The sequence below is a fragment of the Salmo salar genome, chromosome 06 (assembly GCF_965601325.2).
Source record: "Salmo salar chromosome 06, fSalSal1, whole genome shotgun sequence".
NCBI lineage: Eukaryota > Metazoa > Chordata > Actinopteri > Salmoniformes > Salmonidae > Salmo > Salmo salar.
In genome coordinates this window covers 57,576,781-57,592,998 of record NC_138296.1, presented here as the reverse complement: position 1 = coordinate 57,592,998, position 16,218 = coordinate 57,576,781, and the positions used below count along the sequence as shown (strand labels likewise).

The 16,218-nt window shown below is 42.2% G+C and overlaps 1 protein-coding gene across 1 annotated transcript; it reads left to right on the top strand.

Moving 5' to 3' along the window:
- Positions 1-3,645: 3,645 nt before the first annotated feature.
- Positions 3,646-14,541, top strand: si:dkeyp-72h1.1 (protein LBH). Its single transcript, XM_014204805.3, has 4 exons — positions 3,646-4,055; positions 10,313-10,417; positions 13,671-13,833; positions 14,152-14,541. Exons 2-4 carry the CDS (start codon positions 10,331-10,333, stop codon positions 14,181-14,183), a joined length of 282 nt encoding a protein of 93 aa, XP_014060280.1. The 5' UTR covers positions 3,646-4,055; positions 10,313-10,330; the 3' UTR covers positions 14,184-14,541.
- The last annotated feature ends 1,677 nt before the right edge of the window (positions 14,542-16,218 follow it).

The following is a 16,218-nucleotide window of genomic DNA, read 5'->3' as shown; positions in this document are numbered from 1 at the left end:
CAGAGGAGGACGGACACTAGCTGTCGTTCGGCTGCACCATGACACTACCCTACAGATTGACTTGGTTGGATTTCTGTGTAATGAAAAGAAAATAACAAAAAACAGAACTAGTACGTGTCCCACACAAGTGATGAATGCTCACCTCCAATGCTTGGAAGAGCACTTTTGGATCTACTTCCCAATCCATTTGACGATGATCCTGGCTCAGTTGGCATGCCGGTAAGTGAAATCGAACAGCTGATCTAGCGATCATGTGACCGAATGCTGCAGACAACGCATTCATGGGTCACTACGGAGGAGTTTTGGTTCCTGACTCAAAGGGAATACCCTGCTGTCTCCCTCGGATAATTAATGCCGTGTTCAAAACAACTGGGAACTCTGAAATCTCTGACTTACAACTTCAGTGCATTCAAGATAACTGGGAAGTCTGAAAAAAATGAGCTCAGACTGGAAAAAATCATTTTGAACAGGCATCTAACTGGTAATTCCAACTTGGGAACTCTAGCCTCTTTCTAGAGCTCCGACTTTCCGACCTAAAGATCATTGATATCATGATTTGACCTCATATTTTTCAGAGTTCCCAGTTGCCAGTTGTCTTAAAAGCATCATTCAACACTTGGTAGGCTACCCTTCGCCAGCTCAAATCTGTGTGAAGTTGGAGTCAGTGCTCTCGTCTGCATTAAAACCAAATATCGATCTTGGTTGCATTTGACAGCACAGATGATGTGCACACTGTTGACCACGCCCCCTGACTTTGAGAAGCTCCAATGTGACATGCATCAAGCACACCCATCTCATTAGTGGTGGTGAGATAAGAGACATGTCAGACTCATTTGCAATTGACTGTCACAGCACCACATTAAAATAACGTTTTGGTGAGTTGAAATGACAAATCAGAAATATATATTTGAAATGTAACCTTTATTTAACCTCTTGACGGTCGCCTAGGATAGGGGGCGCCACAGCGCATTTTGAAAAAAAGTGTGCCCATTTTAAACGGCCTACTACTCAAACTCAGAAGCTAGGATATGCATATAATTAATACTTGTGGATAGAAAACACCCTAAAGTTTCTAAAACTGTTTGAATGGTGTCTGTGAGTATAACAGAACTCATATGGCAGTCAAAACCCTGAGACAGATCGAAACAGGAAGTGGAATTCTGAATTGCGAACTCAACTTCATCACGTTGCCTATTAATCACACCGTGAGCTATGGTTCATTGAGCACTTCCTATTGCTTCCACTAGATGTCCCCAGTCTTTACAAAGTGATTTGAGTCTCCTACTGTGAAAACTGACAGAATGACACGCTGTGGAACGTGGTCACACGGAGAGGGCCATCACCATTATGACGCCGGCGCCCCTGGTTACCCTCCCCCTTCGAAACGTTTTGAAACACAATGCAATCGTCCCCCTCGAATCTTATTGGAGCTCTGGTTGAAAAAGGCCCTAAAGATTTATGTTATACAACGTTTGACATGTTTGAACGAACCTAAATAAGAAAAAAATGCATTTTGTTGAAAGAGTAGCCCCGCGCATGTCGGAACTTTTGGTGCAGCCTTCAGAACGCGCTAACAACAACAAGCTAATGGAACATAAAGGATGAACTTTTTCGAACGAAAATACATTTGTTGTGGACCTGGGATTCCTGGAAGTGCCTAAGGATGAAGATAATCAAAGGTAAGGGATTATTGACAATAGTATACAAGACTAGATTTGATATGCGATTGTTCCAAGATGGCTAGCCTATTGCTATTGCTAGCCTATTGTTCTGAGTATCGCAAAGTGTGATTACCCAGTAAAGTTATTTTTAAATCTGGCATTACAGGTGCTTTCAAGAGATATTCATCTATAAATCTTAGAATGACAATATTACATTTTAAAAATGTTTTCGAATAGTAATTTAGTAAATTGTAGCGCTGTTTCATCAGATGCATTTGAGGGAAAATAGTTAGTCAACGTTACGCACCGATGTAAAATGCTGTTTTTAAATATAAATATGGACTTTATCGAACAAAAGAATGCATGTATTGTGTAACATGATGTCCTAGGTGTGTCATCTGATGAAGATTGTCAAAGGTTAGTGCTGCATTTAGCTGTTTTTTGGTTATTTGTGATGCATGTGGTTGGTCGGAAAATGGCTATGTGGCTACTTTTACGATATACTCCTCTAACATAATCTAATGTTTTGCTTTTGCTGTAAAGCCTTTTTGAAATTGGACAACGTGGTTCGATTCAGGAGAGGTGTAAAACGATATAATTTGAAAAAAAATTGAAAAAATGTTTTATTACATTTTGTTATGCTAATGGCGATATGATTTTTCGCTGGACAGGCCGCACAGGGGTTAAACAGGGTAAGTCAGTGAAGAACAAATTCTTATTTACAATGACGGCCTACACCGGCCAAAGCCAGACGACGCTGGGCCAATTTTGCACCGCCCTATGGGACTCCGAATCATGGCCAGTTGTGATACAGCCTGGATTTGAACCAGGGTGTCTGTAGTGCTGTCTCCAGCACTGAGATGCAGTGCCTTAGGCCACTGCACCACTCGGGAATCTAAATACTGTTAGAATGTTTTTCAATTGACTGCCAATGCCCCAAATAAAAAAAAGTTAACATTAGCTGTTAATTACATATTTTTTGAACATAGTTGGGGGTCACAAGAATGTTCCGATATCAAAATCGGGTCATGGGCCAAATACGTTTGGGAACTCCTGGGTGTAGAGTATGCCTGGCATTACCTACAAAACAGCTTCCTGCATATTACATGCTGACCACACCGCTTGTGTCACGTGCGCAGGTGTTGCAAAATAAAATGTACACATACATGTTATTCAATCATTGCACCCACATTGCTGGTCCGCATCAACGAGCTTCTGCTTAGCCAGGCGCCAAAAAATAACTTGGTTCTAGTTTTGACGCATGACGCGCTGCAAGTCCAGCCTCTCCCATCTTCTCATTGGTTTTTAGGAGCATATACCCACGTCGGCGATTGAACAGCAAGCTAGCTAGCTAAATTGCCATAAATGTTTAATGCTTTTCCACCTGTTCCTAAATTAATATAGTTGGTTCAGAATTCGTTTTCAAATTTCAATCTGCGTGTCCTGATCGTGTCTGGTGTGGGTGGACAAATTCCACATGCGCGCGAGGGTGCACGTGGACAAGCGGTCTGGTCAGCATGTTAGCCTGAGTCAGAATGACATTAGTGGGGCTTCGAATATAGGGAGAAATTAAATTGTTTCATTACTTATGCAAATTACACAATTGTACATATGCATGAAGCAAAAGGTCATTTTTAAATCAATGAAATATACACTTTCATTGCATTAGTGGAACCCCACTTGTATAGGGAGCATAAGAGGCAAGGCTATATAATGCACTTTGGGTCTGTGGCCAAGTAGCCTAAATTTGGTAAAAAGTGAGAATCATTATCTACACAGTCTTAGGATATGTTATCTTTCTATCCTCCTCTATCTCCCTCTCTCTTATCCTCTCACAACAGAGAGAGAGAGAGAGACACACACACACACACACATACATACATACAGTCAATGCCAAGAGTGTGCAAAGTTGTTAGCAAGGCAAAGGGTGGCTACTTTGAAGAATCTCAAATCTCAAATTTCTTTAACACTTTTTTGGTTACTACATGATTCCATATGTGTTATTTTATAGTTTTGATGTCTTCACTATTATCCTACAATGTAGACATTTTTAAAAATAAAGAAAAACCTTTTAATGAGTAGGTGTGTCCACACTTTTGACTGGTACTGTACATGCACCGAGTGAGATATACGAACCGCGTGCGCACACACTTCCAAAGCTCACTGACACTCCAGTTCTCCAGTGAACTAAAGCTGTTTTCTCTGCTGGGAAGTGGAATCGGAACTTCGCCGTATGCACAGAGCCACGAGCTCACAGAGAAACAATCAAACTATTGTTGTAACTCCAGTACGACCTCGGCGAAAGGCGACGACAGCTCCAGTCTTTATATCAGAGTAGCCTACATCATCTGCGGATAAATCAAGACCATAACAGAATATTAACGTTTGATAAAGGTAAGTGTTGCTCAGTTTCTTCTCCTTAGAGCTATCTTCAACCATGCGTGTTTTCAGAAACATCCTCATAAGCAGAATAACAAGTTTGAGGTGATTGACCTTTTAAGCGTTTACTGCTTGGATAAAAGGAGTATGTCCAACTGTCCATTCCACGGCATTATCAAGATAGGAAAGATATCTAAAAAAAGCCATATATGGAATCTAAAATAGTTTTATTTTAGATTTAATAAAGCATGTAGAACACAGATGAAAATAGTATAATTTATTGTTATTGTAAGCTACGAAAAAGGCTGTAGTTGAAACAATTGATCAATTGTAGTTGTAGTAGCTGTAGTTGATCAATCTGTGATTTATAAATATGAAGAAATGATCATTTTTGAAGTCATATGCAGATTATCCTAAATATATAAAACACATGTATGACACATTCAGACGTAGGCCTACAATGTACTATAGGCTACTTTTGTTTAGAACGTGGTTGGTTTCAATTTGCACAACCAAGCTGGCAAAATATGTGATTTTATGTGATTCTTTGGGCCATAGTTTTGCCTGATTGTGTAATATACCTTGGCATGCCTTAACCTTCTGTCGGTTTACAAGCTTGAGCGTGTTATTTCTGACTGATGTTGAATGAAAAGACTTCACTCATTTGCATGGATTTGAATGCCACGGGCAACAAATTGGGACTCGCACGCACCCTTCAGGCAAGATCTTTTAAAAATCCACCTTTCCAGAAACAAGTCTCTCACCGTTGCTGCTTGTTATAGACCCCCCTCAGCCCCCAGCTGTGCCCTGGACACCATATGTGAATTGATTGCCCCCCATCTATCTTCGGAGTTTGTACTGTCAGGTGACCTAAACTGGGATATGCTTAACACCCTGGCCATCCTACAATCTAAGATAGATGCCCTCAATCTCACACAGATTATCAAGGAACCTACTAGGTACAACCCTAAATCCGTAACCATGGGCATCCTCTTAGATATCATCCGGACCAACTTGCCCTCTAAATATACCTCTGCTGTCTTCAACCAGGATCTCAGCGATCACTACCTCATTTCCTGCATCCGTAATGGGTCCGCGGTCAAACGACCACCCCTCATCCCTGTCAAATGCTCCCTAAAACACTTCAGCAAGCAGGCCTTTCTAATCGACCTGGCCCGGGTATCCTGGAAGGATATTGACCTCATCCCGTCAGTAGAGGATGCTTGGTTGTTCTTTAAGAGTGATTTCCTCACCATCTTAAATAAGCATGCCCCGTTCAAAAAATGTAGAACTACGAACGGATACTGTATAGCCCTTGGTTCACCCCAGAATTGACTGCCCTTGACCAGCACAAAAACAACCTGTGGCGTTCTGCATTAGCATCGAATAGCACCCGCGATATGCAACTTTTCAGGGAAGTCGGGCATCAATATACACAGTCAGTTAGGAAAGCTAAGTCTAGCTTTTTCAAAACAGAAATTTGCATCCTGTAGTACTAATTTTGGGACACTGTAAAGTCCATGGAGAATAAGAGTACCTCCTCCCAGCTGATGTTCTGAAAGAGCGGCAAAATCTGGATCCCTACAAATCAGCTGGACTAGACAATCTGGACGCTCTCTTTCTAAAATTATCCGCCAAAATTGTTGCAACACCTTTTACTAGCCTGTTCAACCTCTCTTTCATATCTTCTGAGATCCCCAAAGATTGGAAAGCTGCTGTGGCCATCCCCCTCTTCAAAGGGGGAGACACTCTAGACCCAAACTGTTATTGACCTATATCCATCCTGCCCTTCTAAAATCTTTGAAAGCCAAGTTAACAAACAGATCACCGACCATTTAGAATCCCACCGTACCTTCTCGACTATGCAATCTGGTTTCCGAGCTGGTCATGGGTGCACCTCAGCCACGCTCAAGGACCTAAACGATATCATAACCGCCATCGATAAAAGACAGTCATATTCATCGACCTGGCCAAGGCTTTCGACGCAGACTCAATAGCCTTAGTTTCTCAAATGACTGCCTCGCCTGGTTCACCAACTATTTCTCAGACAGAGTTCAGTGTGTCAAATCGGAGGGCCTGTTGTCTGGACCTCTGGCAGTCTCTGAGAGTGCCACAGGGTTCAATTCTCGGGCCAACTCTTTTCTCTGTATATATATCAATGATGTCACTCTTGCTGCTGGTGATTCTCTGATCCACCTCTACGCAGACGACACCATTCTGTATACATATGGCCCTTCTTTGGACACTGTGTTAACTAATCTCCAAACGAGCTTCAACGCTATACAACACTCCTTCCATGGCCTCCAACTGCTTTTAAATGCTATTAAAACTAAATGCATGTTCTTCAACTGATCACTGCCCACACCCGCCCACCCTACTAGCATCACTACTTTGGACGGTTCTGACCTAGAATATGTGGACTACTACAAATACCTAGGTGTCTGGTTAGACTGTAAACTCTCATTCCAGACTCATACTAAGCATCTCCAATCCAAAATTAAATCTAGAATCGACTTCCTATTTTGCATGAAAGCCTCCTTCACTCATGCTGCCAAACATACCCTCGTTAAACTGACTATCCTACCGATAGTCATTTGGCGATGTCATTTACAAAATAGCCTCCAACACTCTACTCAGCAAACTGGATGTAGTCTATCACAGTGCCATCCGTTTTGTCACCAAAGCCCCATATACTACCCACCACGCGACCTGTATGCTCTTGTTGGCTGGCCCTCGCTACATATTCGTCGCCAAACCCACTGGCTCCAGGTCATCTATAAGTATTTGCTAGGTAAAGCCCCGCCTTATCTCAGCTCACTGGTCACCATAGCAACCCCTATCGATAGCACGCTCCAGCCGGTATATTTCACTGGTTATCTCCAAAGCCAACACCCCATTTGGCCGCCTTTCCTTCCAGTTCTCTGCTGCCAATGACTGGAACGAATTGCAAAAATCACTGAAGCTGGAGACTTATATCTCCCTCTCTAACTTTAAGTATCAGATGTCAGAGCATCTTACCGATCACTATACCTGTACACAGCCAATCTGTAAATAGCACACCCAACTACCTCATCCCCATATTGTTTTTTTTCTTTTTGCTCTTTTGCACCCCAGTATCTCTACTTGCACATCATCATCTGCACATCTATCACTCCAGTGTTAATGCTAAATTGTAATCATTTAGCCTCTATGGCCCATTTATTGCCTTACCTCCCTAATCTTCTACATTTGCACCCACTGTACATAGATTTTTGTATTGTGCTATTGACTGTACTTTTGTTTATGTGTAACTCTGTGTTGTTGTTTTTTTGCGCTGCTTTGCTTTGTCTTGGCCAGGTCACAGTTGTAAATGAGAACTTGTTCTCAACTGGCCTACCTGGTTAAATAAAGGTGAAATAAAAATGTAATCTTATGGACATGCACACAAGTATTGAAGCATCTGTTTCTTAGATTGAAAGGATTTGTAAAATTAATTCATATGAAAAGAATTTCAGAAGTGTAATGAGCAGAAGGCAATAAAAAATTTCCATAATCTTTTGGCCTATTTGTGGTTTTGTACTACCTCATCTGTTTTGTTACCATAAGAAACAATAACAGGTGCAAACTGTGCATAATATGTGCATTTGATAAATCAGGTGAGTGTCAATTTTGACTTAGTCCTTAGTCCTGGTCAGCGTTTGTTAATGACACCTCTAGTTTGTAGTGCAGTGGACTGTGCTATGTGTGACATTTCCATAGATTTGAATATGGTTTTCCATATTGCTCAGAGCAGGTGAAACTAGCCTCGCTCAATATATATTTTTCTCCCTCCTCCAACTTACTTGCCTATGTATATTGTTGGAGCAAAGGACAAATTAACTGTGTCAATGGCTCCCTCACTCTGGAGACGTTTAACCTGTCGCTGTCTGGGGAAAAGGATTGGAAAATCAATCAAGGATAATTAGGGAACATTTGTTGCGAGAGTGTGTGGCTGAGTCATGCACGCACACACACACACACACGTCATTGTATTATTGAAGCTTCTTAAGATAGTCACAAAAGTAGATGAGATGGTTGTTAAATTATCTTTTTAAACAAAAAATGAAGGGAGCGAATTTGGAGCAGCAGTTTTGTTATTGTGAGCGCTGAGCGAATTTTTTATAATTTAAATTATTTTTTGCAAAGCAGGGGAAATGATTTTTAGCAAAAACCGCTGAGGGATGAGTGGGATTTCCAACCACTCAACTCTGCTCACATATCCTGATCAGGATAGATAATAAACAGTAGCAGCAGTGTATGTGAAGTGTGTGTCTCCGTGTGAGTGTGTGTATGGCGTCAATATGCATGCATGTGTGTCTGAGCGTATGTAGTGTGTGTGTGTGTGTGTGTGTGTGTGTGTTGGAGTGTCAGTGTATTACTCTAATCACAATAGTATGTGTGCATAGTAAGCGCCATTGCCAGCCCACATTACTGGGAGAAAACAAACTGCTAGTTTTTCTCCTTTTAGGTCATTGTCTTCTGTCATGGAGGCACTGCATGTCTCAATGAAAGATGTGCATATATAAAATGAGCCAATTAGAAGCTAGGATAAGTATGGCGACGGGCCAATTAGATACCGGGATAAGTATGGACATGGGCCAATTAGAGACCAGGATGAGTATGGACATGATAGCATGAAGTGCAATTGACTCTTTTGTCACCATAGTGAGTCAGGACATTTGCTAAGTCTCTTCCGAATGAGAGCTTAATTGACATATGGTTGATATTTAGTCATCACTATTGGCAGAGTTTAGATTTTTTGGCAGAGATCTGGGTGTTGACTGATTTGGAATGTTGAGCCAGCAACTTACCGTTATCTTGATGAAGACTATGGAATGTGTGATGAGTTATGTATTTGTTTCTGGGCCTGATTGAAGCAAGGCATGTCGATCTTAGAATCTGTCACTGTTTTGGGCTCTGCTCCAGTCTCAAAACACTTATGTCACAACTGGCTCCCTTAGGTTCTACTGCACGCACGCAGACACACACACCCACTGTCCATCCACCTACTCGCCATTTATACCCTCTTGAGTATGGCACTCATTTCCATAAAAGACGTCTTCGTTTTTGAACTTTCCCCCCATAGATGCCTTCCAACCCTCCAATCCAACCCACTTTGGTCACAGCTCACTCCCTAAGGTTAATCTCTGTTTTCAGGACTGGGCCAATGCAATAAACACATCCTTACCCTATCAATACCCACTTCCCCTCTGGAGTATGGGACTTATTTTCATAAAAGGCATGTTGATTATTGACTGCCGACCATGTCTCCGTGGCAACAGCCAGGGGAAGATCATGCACACATTGAAATGGAAGGGTTGCTTGGCAGAGGAAATCAGTAGATTAGTAATCCTACCAAACACATACACACGTGCACACACACACACACACACACACCATACCACATACACACACACACACACCATACCACATACACACACACACACGATACCAGAATTTTTACTTCGATACCAATACTAGGTTTAGTATCACAATACTCGATACCAAAATGATACCACAGCAAAAAAAGGTGGCGAATTAGTCAAAGTCACAGAATGGTAGACTGAACTTTTGAGTTCAATATCAATGCAATCATTAATCAATTAAACATTCATATTATCAATTGTACTTAATTTACCCTATTGATAAATTGGGTAAATCAAGAAGCCTATTCACAATACTGGTGAATGCATATTCAGTAGGAGTGTGTGCATGCCTAAAGTATTTGTGCTTGTTTGGCTGATTTCATGGGGCAACAGATTACAAATGATCTGTTTCCCTTCCATTTGGGACTTATTTCATAATACTGATCAGAGCATTTTGTAGGCGCATGAGCAGAATCAGGCCGTGTAGCAATCACTGGCACAAGGGTACTTAATGACTGTCAGAGATACACCCAATTCCAAACCAATCATTCATTACTTGCCTGTAGGTTGTTACTAGCCTGGTCCCAGATCTGTTTGTGTTGTCTGGCCAACTCCTATGATAAGTTGGCAAGACAGCACAAACAGATCTGGGACCAGGCTAGGTCCCAACTGACACACAGATAAAAATGTAATTGAATAGGAATCAGGAGTAAGGTACTAGATGGACTTTTCCCCCTATTTCCCAAACCAATTCAGCCCTCGTTAGTCTATGAGAGATAGTGAACAAGGGACTAGTTCTAGGGATGTTTGGTTTGGAACGATGCAATACTTTACAGCTGTGTTACTGTACTGAGAACATGTCCTTCTTTTCTTTTGGCTTGGCTGAAGGCGAGGCTTACTGACAGGATGACAGAAGTGATGAACACCTGTGATTCGACAGTGGGAGACCTCAGCATCGAAGGCGCCTCAGGAGAAGAGGGTATATCCTTTCAGGTGGGACTAATTCACACAGACAGACTCACAGACACAACACTAAAACAAACAAAGGAACACACTCACAGTTCCACAAACAACACAAACTCACAAGAAGACACTACAGCTGTTACACCTGCGCCTGCCATGCCGACTACTGCTCATCCTGTGTCTCCCTAACCTGCCATTCCCCCAGTGTGTGTGTGTGTGTGGGTGGAGACAGGTGTGCTGGAGGCAGAGCAGATCCCCACCAGCCGCAACCTGTTCCATAATCAAGACCTCTACAAATACTTAGCCCTGCCACTTCCACGCTGCCAGATTGTAACCTCTGCTCAGTCAGTCTGCATTTTTAGCCTGTTTTCGTGTTGTGCCTGTTTTTCTATCCGCCCTGCCTCTGGTCCATGTCTCGGGTCCCACGTCTCGTCAGTCCTGCTACCCTGTCCTGGACCCCCCCCCCCCCCCCCAAGCACCTGGCTCCCTGTAATCCGCCCTAGCTTTCCTTGGCCTGCACCCCATCTTCCCCGTTTTTCAATAAATACCTTGGTTACCTTATCCCAGTCTCCTCGTCTGAGTCTGCTCTTAGGTTCACCTGCTCCGCGTAACAGCACAACATAAGAATAGTTACCCACATAGTAACCCCATCGAATTGTTGACATGCACAAACATATGAGGAACACGTGCACACACTCTTCATGGCATGCTCTCAGATCTCTCTCTTCTCCTCTCTCCTTCTCTGTAGACCCATGACAGGTGTAAATGTCCTTCCATTGCTCTGAGCTGACGTCAAGGCAATTTCTGACTGCACCTCAATCACACCCTTTCATCCCCCTCTCATCCTCCCCCCCCCAAAATCTGATTTCTGCTAACCTTTTACAGTCAAGACCCAATGAATTCACGTCCCTCCAAAGAAATCACTGCTCTCTTGTGACTAAAATCTAAAGGAAAAGTGTGTCATTACTTTGATGAACATATGCATGTGGGGACTTCATGGACTTGGCTCGTAATCAACAGGGGCCTTGAGTAAAGCCGACACAAGCTCTCAAGTAAGAGATGGCAGCCAATCCAGCAGCAAGCGGTTCCTTTCTCAGCCAACTGGCTTGCCCTATTGCAGATGCAGGTGTCCTTCACTGACCCCCCTCTTCCTCCTCTAGTGCAGTGGTGTTATGGAAGTAATCGCACCCCACACAAAGTGAGTCACACATCCTCTTATCGGCTTGAGCTCGTCAGAGGCCTGGGCTTTTGCCAGAGAAGTCACACTTGCAGGGTGTGGCGTATGCAAAGCACCTCTTTCCCCCCGGCATCCATTTCAAATAATTAAATTACATTTTTTGAGCAGTGGGCAATGACAATCAGGGAGAGAGGAATTGGAAAACATACAGTGCATTTGGAAAGTATTCAGACCCCTTGACTTTTTCCACATTGTTACTTTACAGCCTTATTCTAAAATGGATAAAAAAATATTTATAATCTCATCAATCTATACACAATACCCGATAATGGCAAAGCGAAAACAGGTCTAGACATCTTATCAAATGTATTAAAAATAAAAAACAGATTCCTTATTTACATAAGTATTCAGACCCTTTGCTATGAGACTTGAAATTGAGCTCGGGTGCATCCTGTTTCCATTTATCCTCCTTGAGATGTTTCTACAACTTGATTTGAGTCCACCTGTGGTAAGTTCAATTGATTGAAGATGATTTGGAAAGGCACACACCTGTCTATATAAGGTCCCACTGTTGACAGTGCATGTCAGAGTAGAAACCAAGCCATGAGGTCGAAGGAATTGTCTGTAGAGCTCCGAGACAGGATTGTGTCGAGGCACAGATCTGGGGAAGGGTACCAAAACATTTCTGCAGCATTGAAGGTCCCCAAGAACACAGTGTCCTCCATCATTCTTAAATGGAAAAAGTTTGGAACCACCAAGACCATTCCTAGAGCTGTCATTCTGACAGAACCCAATGGTCACTCCAGAGTTCCTCTGTGGAGATGGGAGAATCATCCAGAAGAACAACCATCTCTGCAGCACTCCACCAATCAGGCCTTTATGGTAGAGTGGCCAGACGGAAGCCACTCCTCAGTAAAAGGCACATGACAGCCAGCTTGGAGTTTGCAAGAAGGTACCTAAAGGACTCTCAGACCATGAGAAACAATATTCTCTGGTCTGATGAAACCAAGATTGAACACTTTGGCCTGAATGCCAAGTGTCAAGTCTGGAGGAAAGCTGGCACCATCGCTACGGTGAAGCATGGTGGTGGCAGCATCATGCTGTGGGGATGTTTTTCAGCGGCAGGGACTGGGAGACTAGTCAGGATCGAGGGATAGATGAATGGAGCAAAGTACAGAGAGATCCTTGATGAAAACTTGCTTCAGAGCGCTCAAGACCTCAGACTGGGGCGAAGGTTCACCTTTCAACAGGATAGCGACCCTAAGCACACAGCCAAGACAATGCAGGACTGGCTTTGGGACAAGTCTCTGAATGTCCTTGAATGGACCAGCTAGAGCCTGGACCTGATCGAACATCTCTGGAGAGACTTAAAAATAGCTGTGTGGTAACGCTCCCCATCCAACTTGACAGAGCTTGAGAGGATCCGCAGAGAAGAATGGGAGAAACTATCCAAATACAGGTGTGCCAAGCTTGTACCGTCATACCAAGAAGACTTGAGGCTGTAATCACTGCCAAAGGTGCTTCAACAAAGTACTGAGTAAAGGGTCTGAATACTTATGTAAATGTGATATTCCAGTTTTAAATTTTATTTCAAAAAAACTATTTTTTCTTTGTCATTATGGGGTATTGTGTGTAGATTGATGGAGAAAAATGATTTTATCCAGTTTAGAACTAGCCTGTCACATAACAAAATGTGGAAAAAGTAAAGGGATCTGAATACTTTCCGAATGCACTGTATAATTATGTCTTTAATTTCCCATTTAAGTCACTAGACATCTATGAGGCAACAAAAAGTACCTCTCTCACAGAGCATCATCTAGTGGTTGCGATTATCCATACTGTCTGGTTCTGGAATGTGTTTCGAGCCCTTGGAGACTATTTGGTAAATTACACATTTGTTGGATGCCAAGAAAGTTGCATAAACAGAAAACTGACCATAGAATCTAGGGTCAACCTGATACTATTTGATCAATGTCACATGTTACAAGCAGGGTTGGGTTTACCAGCAATTCAGTTTTCAATTCAGTGGAATTCACCCCAACCCTTACCCTGGTTACCAGATTTTCCCCTCTTGTTTTGGTGACGCTGACGTGATTGTGTTTCCAGATCTTTCCGGACTCCCACGAACGTTTCCACAAGCTGTCCAAACGGCTTCCCTCCATCGTGGTGGAGCCCACTGAGAGCGGTGAAGTGGAGAGTGGCGAGCTCCGCTGGCCCCCCAATGACCTTAGTTACCCTGATGAAGACCCCGGAGAGGCCCAGGCAGCAGGTGAGAACCACTTAAACCCATTTCCAGCCAAGAGAAGTGAGAACCAAAAGGGCATTCCAGGGGACAATATAATAGAATCTGTTTATTTCTCCCAGAGCAAACTTCAAACAAAAGAGAGGGACTACGGAACTCTTACTTTCTATGCCTACTAAAGTTTAGAAATGTTTTAACTATTCAATAGTATTGTGGGATGTGATTTGGAATAGCGGTAAAGACTAGGAGCTTGTAGGTTATAGTCTGGGGTGGAGCCTGTAAGCAAAATGTAGCTATACAAATTGAATGTATTTAAATGTGTGTGTGTGTGTGTGTTGGTGGCAGGCGAGGATAATCCAGCAGAGGTACAGCAATGATGGGAGGAGTTTAAAACTGACTCTCACAGTGCTGGCACCATTCCAGCCACACACTGTGAGTGTCTCCATGATGGACAGAAGCAAGGAGGAGGGTGTTCAGGCTAAGCCCGTAATCAACTAGAACTGCCAACTTGTTGGTAGACAACACTTGGTGGGGCTGAGCCCTGTACGATTGTCTTAAATAGCTCATAGGTGCCAAACTCCAGTGAGTAGCTTGTTACTGTAGATTCATTTGTTGCTTGTTTTACTTTTTTAGGTTTCACAAACAACATGTACAACAACAACATGTACACCCCATTCAGAGTTTGTTTAGCTGTGATCTTTAGATACAGTATGCAAAATAAAGATATGAACAGTTCTGTATATACAATTTGTATGCATCTGGCTGCATTAGACCAAAGTCTGTAACACAGTACTCTTATGAAAACTATATGTACTGTACACTGTAGATCAGGGGTTGGTACTGGTCAGAACAGACAATTGGAAAATAACAATTTTTCAAGGAACAGAAACAACCAGGAACAAAAGTGTCCTGGAACAGAACCATTATTTTCAAATCTTGTTTTCAAATCTTGAGAACCGGTAAATAATCGTATTTCTTTGTTACAAAAATATCTTATGTTGAGCATATACATTACCAGTAAAAAGGTTTAGAACACCTACTCATTCAAGGGTTTTTCTATATTTTTACAATTTTCTACATTGTAGAATAATAGTGAAGACATCAAAACTATGAAATAACACATATGGAATCATATGTGCTTCCCTGTGGCTCAGTTGGTAGAGCATTGTGTGCAACACCAGGGTTGTGGGTTCGATTCCCATGGGGGGCCAGTACAAAAAAAAATGCATGAAATGAAATGTATGTATTCACTACTGTAAGTTGCTCTGGATAAGAGCATCTGTGTAAGGGCTGTTGTGTGAGAGAGAGACCAAGGTGCAGCGGAGTTAGTGTTCATCATAAAAAGTTTTAATGAATCAACGAACACTATACAAAAGAAACCAAAAAACGACTAGCAACAGTTCTGTAAGGAACACACTAAACAGAAAACAATTACCCACAAAACCCAAAGGAAAAACATGCTCCTTATGTGTGACTCCCAATCAGCAACAATGAGCTTCAGCTGTGCCTGATTGGGAGCCACACACACGGCCCAAAACAAAGAAATACAAAAACATAGAAAAAGGAACATAGAACGCCCACCCAATGTAACACCCTGGCCTAACCAAAATAAAGACCAAAAACTCCTCTCTGTGGCCAGGGCGTTAGTCTGCTAAATGACTAAAATGTAAAATATAGTCACCAAAAAAGTGTTTAACTTCATTGGGATAGGGGGCAGCATTGGGAAGTTTGGATGAAAAGCGTGCCCAGAGTAAATTGCCTGTTACTCAGGCCCAGAAGCTAGGATATGCATAGATTTGGATAGAAAACACAAAAGTTTCCAAAACTGTTAAAATAATGTCTGTGAGTATAACATAACTCAGATGGCAGGCAAACACCTGAGACAAATCCAACCAGGAAGTGGGAAATCTGAGGTTTGTAGTTTTTTTAAGTGATTGCCTATCCAATATCCTGTGTCTGTGAGGTCAGATTGCACTTCCTAAGGCTTCCAGTAGATGTCAACAGTCTTTAGAAGTTGTTTCAGGCTTGTATTGTGAAAGGGGATCGAATAAGAGCTGTTTCAACAAGTGGTCAAGCTGAAAGACATTAGTTTAGTCTTGCACGTGAGCACGACGATCGTTGTCTTTCCTTTCTAATGACAACGGAATTGTCCGGTGGGAATATTATTGAAGATTTATGATAAAAACATCCTAAAGATTGATTATATACATCGTTTGACATGTATCTACTAACGTTAATGGAACTTTTTTGACTTTTCGTCTGGACTTTGTGCTCACGCTTTGTGCATTTGTATTACTGGACTAAACGCACAAACAAAAAGGAGGTATTTGGACATAAAGATTAACTTTATCGAACAAAACAAACATTTATTGTCAAACATGAAGACCTGGGAGTGCCATCAGATGAAGATCA